This window comes from Neolamprologus brichardi, chromosome 22, assembly GCF_056152115.1.
Source record: "Neolamprologus brichardi isolate AB-2024 chromosome 22, ASM5615211v1, whole genome shotgun sequence".
In the NCBI taxonomy this organism is placed as follows: Eukaryota; Metazoa; Chordata; class Actinopteri; order Cichliformes; family Cichlidae; genus Neolamprologus; species Neolamprologus brichardi.
The window spans coordinates 28,557,501-28,568,754 of record NC_142124.1 but is presented as its reverse complement, the minus strand read 5'-3'; the positions used below and the strand labels follow the sequence as shown (position 1 = coordinate 28,568,754).

At 40.7% G+C, this 11,254-nt stretch overlaps 1 protein-coding gene across 2 annotated transcripts in view; it reads left to right on the top strand.

Moving 5' to 3' along the window:
- Positions 1-885: 885 nt before the first annotated feature.
- The window catches only part of slc66a2 (solute carrier family 66 member 2), a 43,982-nt gene continuing 33,613 nt past the window's right edge, over positions 886-11,254 (top strand). The window contains exons 1-3 of one of the 2 annotated variants that reach the window (XM_006806047.3): positions 886-1,607; positions 3,805-3,938; positions 6,972-7,022. In XM_006806047.3, coding sequence (XP_006806110.1) covers positions 1,405-1,607; positions 3,805-3,938; positions 6,972-7,022 — 388 coding nt within the window. In that variant the 5' untranslated portion in view covers positions 886-1,404. The remainder of the gene's footprint in view (positions 1,608-3,804; positions 3,939-6,971; positions 7,023-11,254) is intronic. The other variant, XM_006806048.3, reaches the window with a different exon arrangement.

The following is an 11,254-nucleotide window of genomic DNA, read 5'->3' as shown; positions in this document are numbered from 1 at the left end:
GGGACAGTGGCATGAGTCAGGGAGAGGCTGAGCAGGCTGGTGAGGATTCCTGGCAGTTGGTCTGCACAGGGTTTGACCACTGGCTCTCAGTCTCCTCCTGACCTCATGTTCCTCATGTTGCACCTCAATCAGATGTTTTTGGTAGCCATCAAAAAGCTTCTGGCATAATTCTGTCGTGTTCGTGGCAGAATAGACTGAAACTGGTTGGTTTTCCTGGTGCCAACCTGTTTTTTTATGAGTAGTCCAGGTTGAAGTGAGGGCCTAAATTTTTTAATCCTCAATTCCAGAGGCTTATGTAACCTGAGGTCATCGAACCAAAACCTTTTAGTGGTCCCCCACACTCGTTTTAAAACCCGAGGGGACCGATCTTTCCAAGCTGTTGCACCCAGACTGTGGAATGCACTTCCCCTATTTCTACGGGGTTTGGACTCAGTGGAGACCTTCAAAAAGCAGCTAAAGACATTTTTATTTCAAAAAGCTTTTAATTAGACCAGGGTATTTATGATGTATTTTGTGACTGTATTATGTTTTTACCTTGTAAAGCACTTTGTGACATATGTCTGTGAAAGGTGCTATATAAATAAACTTTACTTACTTACTTACTTATGAAGCCATTTCTAAGTAGCTACAGAGTCAGAGCCCAAAATTATCATAACATTCACGTTCTGCCAAATAGCTGACACAAACTATATGTTAAAATTCTTTCTTTCTTTTATTTCTTTCTTTTTTTTAATTTATTTTCTTTTTTTATTCTATTAATTATTTTTTTTAGCTAACCTGCTAGCTAGCTAGCCACATACAGTTTGCCTGTGTGTGAACTATCTTGATCAAGTTGGATAATCTTTGATTGAGCGCGTGACGTGAGACGTTCCAGGAAGTGTTGGGAAACATTACAGACGGGCAGGACAGCAAAGAAGAAACAATGGTGATGTAGGGACACCGCAAACAAAAAATGCTGTTTCATTTCAGGTTTCTTCACATTTCAGGGGCTTTTTATACATTTTCAGGAGAGTCGTGTGTTTCCTATAACGACTTGAGTTCAGCCCGTGCTAAAACGCTCACAAGCATCAGCAGTGTTGAGTCAAGGAAATGGGAAACACAGAGTAAATGACCGTACTGCAGTGACTGCACAACCGCTGCTTTTGTACGGAAGCTCATTGTTTACTGCTCATTGTTTCTGCTATTGTAACGTCAGCCCCGGATACGTCGTTTGTGCTTCACGGCTCTGTTTATGATGGCGTGGCGTTAGCTGCTGTTTCTCAGTCATGCGTGGAAAACACGGATGCTTCTCTCCCGATCTCAAAGCCACATCGATGAACCGGAGGAGGATCAACAGCCAAAAATAGTCTCTAGAGCCACTGACAGCCAGCTGACGTCTCTTCGCTTATTCCGCCGACGAACAGCATGGAAGATGAGTTGTTTGACCAGATCCTCACCGTGTTTAACAACCTGGTGGCGTGGGTCGCTGCCGGTGCCATGGTGTTCGGTGGGGTGGTGCCCTACATCCCCCAGTACAGAGACATCCGCCTGACCCAGAATGCAGAGGGCTTCTCCACCTACGTATGCCTGGTGCTGCTGGTGGCAAACATCCTGAGGATACTCTTCAGGTAACAGACTCTCACATCCTTTGAGAGCTTGTGAGGTTGTTATGGGAGGCTTGGGATATTCTCTGATATTCAGCTTTTAAAAAAAGAAGAGATCCTGCTGGGTTGAATGCACTGCAAACAGTCTGCTGGTTACTGTTAAACACCAAACTGTATTTTACCTCTGAACAGTATTCAACTTATAGCATTTTCCTTTTTTTTATACAGTGGTTATAATGGTGGATATTAAATGAGGCCACAGAAATAATGATGTAGAGACTTGTACATACAATGTGGATAACGTGAGGCACAAAAATACACAGTTTAAGATAAGAGTCGTGCATTGTAGCTCTGTAGTGCAGTAGTTTGCATGTTTGCCTAACAAGTTTCCTGGTTCAGTCCCAGGATGAGATACAGATCCCTTGGGGGTTGTGTCAGGAAGAGCACCTGGTTTAAAAATCCAACAGGTTAAGTATGCAGCGCTGTGGCAACCCTTTGTGAATAAGTGAGCAGCTAAAAGTAGCTTTAATCATGCAAAGCTACTCTATTAGAGTCCAAGCATTAATACACTGTATTGCCAAAAGTATTTTCTCGTCTGCCTTCACACGCATATAAACGTAAGTGGCGCCCCATTCTTAATCCATAGAGTTTAATATGATTTCGCCCACTCTTTGCACCAATAGCAACTCTCCTAGGAAGGCTTTCCACATGGTTTAGGAGTGTGTCTATAGAAGTTTATGATCATCCTTCCAGAACCACATTTTTGAGTGCAGATGTTGATGTTGGACAATAAAACCTGGCCCACAGTCTCTGTCTAAGTCATCCCAGAGGTAATCTGTCAGGTTGAGGTCAGCCAAGTTCTTCCACACCTTTTCCACACCGCTTATCCTTGGTATGCTGAAGCAGTAAGAGTTCCTTTTGCTGGAGCTAAGGGCCCAAGCCCAACTCCTGAAAAACAACCCCACACTATAATCCCTCCTCCACTGAACTTTACATTTGGTACACTGCAGTCAGACAAGTATCGGTCTGCTGGCAACCGCCAAACCCAGACTCGTCCACCAGGTTGTCAGAAAGACAAATGTGATTTGTCACTCCAGAGACCTTAATGCTCTAGGATCCAGTGGTGTCCTTTACATCACTGCATCCAAGGCTTTGCATTGTGCTTGTTGATGTAAGGCTTGGATGCAGCTGCTGGGCCATGGAAACCCATTCTGTGGAGCTCTCCATGAAATGTTCTTGAGCTGATCCAAAGACCGCATGAGTTTTGGAGGTCTGTAACGACTCTACACACTATGCCCCTCAGCATCTGCTGACCCCGCTCTGTGATTTTACATTGCCTGCCACTTCATGGCTGAGTTGCTGTCATTCGCTTCCTTTTTGTTATAAAACCACTAAAAGCTAAGGAAAATTTTACAGCTGGACATGTTACACAGGCGGTATCCTATCAGTGTACTACACTGGAGTTCACTGAGCTCCTAAGAGCGACCCGTTCCTTCTGCATATCTAGCTTCTTGATTTATACACCTGTGGCCTTAGATGTGATTAGAATTCAATGATTTGAATGAATATGGTGTAATATGCACTTAGGAATGAGTGTAATAGGTCCCCTTGAAGGTCTGGTGACCAGCAAATGGGTGAGAGAACCGTAGGGTAAATATAAATTTCGATCCTCTATGCTGTTGCATGCTGGGGGAGCAGGCTGAGGGTAGCAGATGCCAACAGACTCAATAAACTGATCCGTAAGGCCAGTAATGTTGTGGGGATGGAGCTGGACTCCCTCAAGGTGGTGTCGGAGAGGAGGATGCTGTCCAAGATAAAGACAATGTTGGATAACACCTCCCACCCACTCCATGACATGCTGGTCAGTTACAGGAGCACGTTCAGTGAGAGACTGAGATTACCGAAAAGCACCACTGAACGACGCAGGAAATCTTTCCTGCCTGTGGCCATCTCCCTGTACAATGCATCCACTTAACACACTGGTTACTGCTACAACTACACATGTTTCTTTTCCAGCTATTTATTAATGAGTGACTTTGTATATATATATATGTATATATTGTACTATTCTTAGTTAGCGTATTGTCTGTCTTGTTAATGTTGGTTTATAATGGAGCACTGTAACAAAAAAATAATTTCCCCCAGGGATCAATAAAGTATTCTGATTCTGATTCTGATATGAAATCTTAAATCTTCCACATATTGTTTTCTTCTTCTTTAGATTTGGACGCTACTTTGAGACGCTGCTGCTGTGGCAGAGCATCATCATGATCTGCACAATGCTCATCATGCTGAACCTGTGCACCAACGTCCGCATGGCCACTGAACTCAGCACGAAGAGGCGCTCCTTCTTAGGTCAGAACACCCAGGCGGTGCCACTTTACAGTGCAGATAAGGCTCAGATTAGTGTGTGAGTGTGTGAGAGGCTGGTGATTGTTGCCTGTGATCTCCTGTGCAGGTTTTTTTCTAAAACTATATAAAATAAGCTTTCTGAAGCTGGTTTTATATTGCGCTTAGTTCAAATAAGTGATATAGGATGATGGGGTAAAATATATTACTAACCATGAAACTTTCCAGGCTGATTACTGACATTAAGGTGATTACATTTTGTAAGTTTTGTCATAAAGTTATTCATAACCCACACAGGGAAACGCTTGATTCTGTTTTGTGACATTTATCCATTTGTAAACAAACACAAACAGCTGCCCTTTGTTGTCTGATACGCCGTGCTGGGCGTGCTACAAGTTCCTGCATACTTCGAGGAAATTTGACTAAACCTGGCTGCTAATATGAAAAGGCTCAATGTCAGATAATGGGAGAGTATCAGTTAAACTAGTGTGGGCAGGATTAAATATAATCCAGTGTAAAAGGAAAACATGGAGACACTGTTTTATAATCAGAGCCTCACACATTTCTTTTTAGGTCGATAACAATAGTTGGCGACTCTAAAATCTGATACTTCAGCGAATATACATAGACAGGTTTGCTTAAAATTCGTATTGTGTACTTCTATCTTTATGAGTCACTGCTAAAACAGCACAACAATACAGTTTAAATGCACAGTTATCTTTACGCTCAGTACAACTGCAGCCGGATCAGCTGGTTGTGGCAGTTGAAATGCTGTTGCTAACAGGACAGTTGCCCTCTGGTGGACAAACTGTGCAACATCAACACAATGTTTCTCCTGTCAACTTTTTTTTGGTTCATTTCTCAATTGTTATAAATGCTGATAATTAGCAAAAGCTAATACTGGCCAATAATATCAGCCTGTCAATATAACTGGAGCATATGTCAGGAAGTGCAGTGCAATAAAACACGTTTTATCCATCAGCCTTTAGGATAGATTGTTAATTTTACTAAAGGTAATGACATTTTTGGGCTTTGTTACTTTAACTGAAGCTTCAGACTCGTGTCTGATTGCAAAACACACGAGAAAAACAATAAGCTGTCCTGTGATTCTATCTGACATCTAAAATGATCACACAGAGGAAGTTTGAAACAACAGGAAGTCTCTTGTCTCTCTCTTCTCTTCCACAGCTGGTCTCTGGCACTCACTGCTCATTCACTCAGTGAACAGCGCACAGAGAGAGACAGAGGGACCGTTTAGTGCCAGGTTTTTTGTATTTTGGCCAAACGTGTAGTTAGTGCATTTTGCCTCAGTAGGGCAGTGTAGCTTCATGTTTAAGTGTCTACACCAAGCAGCAACTGTCAGAGAAATTCCAAACTTCCAGTGAAGTAAACCTAAGATGTGAAAAACAAAAGTTTTTAACTGCTGAGTTAGATTAGATTGTTAGGCTTAGCTTAAATACTGAAGTCAGGGCTAAAGGCTTTATTTTTTAGTTTTTGTACAAATGTGTGTATTTAATCCACAATCATTCACTGCTTCCTGTAACCCGGAGGACTGTATAGTGAGTTTATCTGCAAAATTGAAGGAACAAATACATTGGAGACTACAGGGTTCATTTTCTCAGCATTGTGAACTTTATAATTGTAGTCACGCAATTAAAACGTTACCAGTCAACGTTAACTTGATCAATAAATACACATCATGCCAAGCATATTCATTTAAATGAAAACACACAAATACTCTGGTAGATTATATTGAGCTGCTCTCTTTCATCTTTGGTCTGCAATGCTTGGGTCGTGGCCATCGACTGTACTCTAAACTCTTTTTTGTTTTTTGAGTTAAGTTTTGAGACACAGTACGGTCAGACGACACCCTAGGAGCAAGCATTAGGTGACAGTGGGATGGAAAAACTTCCTTTTGACAGGATGAACCCTCTGGCAGAATCAGGGTCAGTGCGGGGCAGCCATTTGCTGCGACCAGTTGGGGGGTGAGGGGGCGGCTGTTTTCCATTGTGGAAGTGATTAATGCGAATGATTAAATGCAGAGTGGTGTATAAACACAGAGAGTGAAAGGGAGTGAAGAAGAAACACCAGGAAGCTCCCAGCAGCCTAGGCCTACTGCATCACAACTAAGTGATGGTTCAGGGTCACCTGATCCAGCCTCAACTATATATTGAAAAAAGGAAAGTTTTAATTTTTAGCTTAATCTTAAAAGCAAAGAGCGTGTCTGTCTCCTGAATCCAAACTCGGAGCTGGTTCACAGGTGAAAGCAATGTTTAAAATAATTTTCCCAACATCACATGTTCCTATAAATGTGTGTGTATGTGTGCGTTTGTTTGTGTTTTGTTTTGTGTGGGGTAGTTAAAGAAATATTTGTTATTGAAAATATAACTGAAAAGCTTGAAAGCGTCACAGCTCTGCATCACACCATCTTGAAATATTAAGCCCGTGTCAGGTACATGCGACACTACAGATAAACATCGTCCTCACCAAGCCAGATGTCGGCTCATTCCAAGGTCTGGCTAATAGATTTGTGTGTGAAATATGCTTTTATGGAGCTTTTATGTATCCTTTGGTAGTAACAGCTACGTTTAAAGAATAACATGACGAAGGCTATTTTATGTCTTCCTATGGAACAAAAAACTGTGCCAGCAGTGTAGCAGAAGCTGTGAAGATGAGCAAGCTTAGTGCAATAAATGCTAAAACAAATAAAGTAAAAGGAATGTAAGACGGTTGGAAAAATAGAACTTTGGACTTTGCAGATGTCACCAGATTTGTGGATTAAAACACCTTGATGAAAGGAATTGAGTTACATTACTGAACTCGAAATTTTATTGATTGCTGTTTATTAGCTATAAAGGTTATGCATCTGAGGAAGCTAAGCAGGTGGGAACACTTCTAACCTCACAGATCACTGCTGTAACAAATCACAGAATCAGTGAGTTCTGTAATTTGACAAAGATCAACTCCAGCTTTGCTGAAGAAAACCAAGCTCTATTTTTTTCTTTTTTGTCTATATATTTTATGTTTTTTTGTCTGTAGCCACAGACATTAAGGACGAGGAGGTCAGAATCCCTAAGAGGCTCTTTCTGGGTATGTACTTACTGTGTCTGTCATGAAACATCAGTCGTAGTTCATCTGCCTCTCCCATCTCCACTCCTGTGTGTCTTGTGCATGGTGATAACCCTGCCTGGCTCTCATTCACAGCCCACCCGTCTCACTAACTGACACCGACTAACAGTTTCCAATGAGTTGACGTGAAGCATGAGCCCCTTTCTCTCGCATGTTTTTGAACGATCGAGCACATTAACCGTTTGTCGATTATAGAAACTGTTGTGATGCTTTACAGCATGTTTCACTGCACGCCCTTAGTGCACAACAACGTAGGAAGAAAAAGAAGCTAATCCTGTTAGACCTGCACTGCCACTAGTTTACAGTAGTTACTGTACTCATGTCACTGAGTTACAGTATGAAGTAACTCAATGAAATATACTCATGTTACTGTGATATTTATGTATTTTGAAAAGCAATAATTGATCTTGACGAAGTGCAAAAGACAAAAAGGAAAATCACTGCATCAGGAAACACAGTCACAAAATGTTGTTGTGTTTGTTTTGTTGTTGTGATTTTGTTTTCTTTTTCTGAAATGTCGTGTTTTCTGATTTGTCTTTGTGTTTCGCACTTCAGGGCCAGCATACAAGCAAAATTAACTGTTGTGTATGAATAATAACCTTTAAGCTGCGGCATGTTGATTTTTATTCTGGACTAATACAGTAATGTAAAGCACATTGTTGAAAAGCTGCAAAATCAAACACTAATGACTTTTAATTAATGCTTAATTAATGATTTTGAATTAATGCTGTCTTCCTACTGGCTGACTTCAATACTTTCAGTACAGTGTAAACCCAAACAGAACTCAACACATTTAAAGAGGACTCAGGACTTATGTTGCTGAACTTACAAGTCAAGCTGCATTTAAAGTAAACTCAAATATTCTCATTTGAATTGACGAATCCCAGCGTATTACTTGGGATTAAATCAAAATGGTGAGACTCGTATCCGCTATCTAATACATTTAAAGTATATTTTGTACTTCTTTATTTTTCTGTTGACCAAAGAATTACTCCATACTTGTTTTTCTGACATGGTGTGGATCGTCAACTCGGCAACCCACTGCACTCTTTGTGTCACAGTTTTGCTAATCTAATATAAAGGTAAATGACATGCAGTCCAAACTGAACCCATATATTTTATTTAAAAAATAAACCATAGGAAGCATGTGAAATGTTTAAGAAAAAAAAAGTAAAATATATGCTTTCATAGTTTAGGTTATTTACATATTTGTCTAACAAGTGAAAAATGTCAGGTTGAATCCAAGAAGGAGATACAAACCCCCATTTACCAGTTTACCACTGTGTAGCATCTCCTTTTAACAACAGTCCAAAAAAGCATGGGAACTGATGAGACCAGTTGGTGGACTTCAGGAAGAGTAATTTTGTTACATTCCTGTGTAATTTAGGATTCCAGCTAATCCACAGTATTTGCTCTGCTTATTGCTATTTGTTTCAAGATCACCAGATGTTTTCATTTAATGAGAGAAATTGCCCTTCTTTTGTAATAGTCTAAACGACTGTGGCATATACAGTCCTGCCTAAAAGACTTTAGCCACCCTTCATTTCTTTATATTTTGATAGGAAAATGGAAATTATGATTTATCAAAATGTGCAACCACATATGGAAATTTATTTTTCATAGATTCAATAAAAGAAATGGGAACAAATTGTTTTCTCTGGAAACAGCATGTTGGTATCAAAGTGCCTAAAGATACAATTTGTTCTTTTTAGGTTATCTGTAGACACAACACTGGTTCACATTTTAGTTAGGTGCCTTTTCTGTGTTTGAATGATTGATAGGTCAATGTTAAGTGGCCTAGCAAACAAAAGCAGTCCTCTGGAAATGATCAGAAAGTGAGTGGAATAATCAGCCAATGTTCAAAGAAAAACTTAGAAAGCCTGGAGAACTATTGCAAGAAATTCTGGCTCCTTCGAATTAAAATACTAATAAATGAGAAGTACTCAAGATTTGTACACAGTCATATACATATGTTTAAATGTGTATATACTTGCAATTGGTATACACAGTTCAATTGGGACACAGCATGAAGAGAGGGCTGTTGTTTTTGCGATGGACACTAGATGGCAGAAGGAAACCATTGATGTGCGAATTGAAAAGGCAGCGTGCACTTTTAGTTCAGTGTGTCCGAATACAAACCAAACTTTCCTGTTTAGTATGTAGTGCACAATAGACAACATGGACAGAATTGCTGTTTTCCTGTCATGTAAAAGTCAGAGCGCAGAATCGTTTTTCATTAGCGTCATTGCTTCTTTGATTCAGTGTGTTCTGACGTGTGTGTTGTTGCTGCGTGACTTTGACCACATGTGGAAGCTGCCATCGCTGGGCTCTGAATGGTCATCGATCAGTGAGCTCTGCCAAGTGTCATTAGACCCTTGCTGACAGAAAGCCATGTTCTTTGATCGCAGCTTTGCTGCCTTGCTGCTGTTCATTGATTTGCTAGTGAAAATATCAAGAGCAAGCATGCTGTAGTCCGCCGTCGATAAAAAGTGAGAAAACACACAGGGAGAAAAGACTGTAAGACTGTTAGATCAAAACTGCAGCACAGAACAAACACATTAGAGAGAGCAGATATTCAGTTCACACCATGTCGCTCTGTCGTGACTCACTGTGGTGCTGTTTAGTCCTTAGGACAGTTTCTCAACCTGTGCACTTGTCTGACTGTCCAGTTTGTTCCCTTTGTGTTCTCGGAACCTCAATAATACCTCATTTGTTCTCATAAGAGCACAGCGGCATTATCACACCAGGCACCTTCATCAAACAGCAGGACATATGTACCTAGACAGACAAAATGTAGGTGACTTTTAATAGAACTTCCCAGGACTGTCCAAAGGAAGCTGCAATAGATGTGATAGTTGCAACCTTTCTATATACAGGTGCCTCAGACTCACTCACATATGTGTGCGTCGGTGCTGGACTGTAAGTCTTTTGTTGTGGCATGTGTAGTTTTGAGAGAGAAGTTAAGTCCTGGTGTAATAGCAGCTCAGTGTGATTTATGTGCAAGACTGCCTGCTGCAATCCTTTAAGAAGATTAAAAGATCAGATCATTTGGCTGTGTCTGAAGCAGAAATGCCAACAGTCACTCAGGTGGAGGTAAAAGGATTTGGGGGGAAAAAGCAGGAAGACAGTGCAAAAGTTTGTTTTTGAGTCAAACTTTTTAGAGGATCTATAAGAGGAGGCAACAAGGAAACCAAAATGTGAAACTCTACTCCACCATGACAGGAACTGTGTTGGTTCCCTAAAGGGTGCAGCTCTCTCCGTCACATCCACACTTTCATTTGATTTGAGCTCCATTCAGTCATCTAATTTGATTTTTATATTAGGCCTTTTATTACTTCTGTGAATGCAAATATCTGACATCTTTGCATTTGTTTCAGTCAGCACATCTACACAGAGCTCCAGGGTTGGAGCAGGGAAAATTAGTTCAGTATGGAAACCCGAAAGCTTTAACAACAGTTTTAACAGATGGGTCAGTTACTTTAACTTCAGATTTTTACTCGGCTATCAGCTACAAAGTTACATATGCAGGGTGTTATTATGAAGAAGCTGAGTATCTATCTTCAACCCATCTTTACTTTGTATAGATGGTGTTGTCCTTTCTTTTGGAATCTCATCATCATGATTAACTTGATGATGAAGAACATTCTGCTTTCTGACACATCTTCTTAAGGCGCATCCACACATGAAGCAACTAGCAGTCACATGGCAACCAGAAACCACTGAAACCACTGAAAGTCAGTAACACCAAGAGACTTCAAATGACTGCTAACAGAATAACCATTGATGACATGAACTGGGTCGAACTTTGAGGCAAGCCACTGAAGCACCAACCAGTGAGAGCTAAGAAGATATATGACATATCAGTGAATGCTAAACACATTAGAAGAGTACCAAGGCAACAGAAGTCTACAATGTCCACTAGCGACTGGCCATTAATGACAAAGCGATGAGCAGATCACTTCCTTGACATCCTACTGTGAACTACACTGGAAAATGGAAACCTGGCAGTGTAAAGGGAATGCTGGGTATCAGTGACTTTTAGAACGTCTACATCAGGGGTGTCCAACTCCAGGCCTCAAGTGATTAGTTCATTATCAGGCCTCTGGAGAACTACAAGACACGAGGAGGTCATTTAGCCATTTAAATCAGCTGTGTTGGATCAAGGACACATCTAAAACCTGCAGGACACCGGC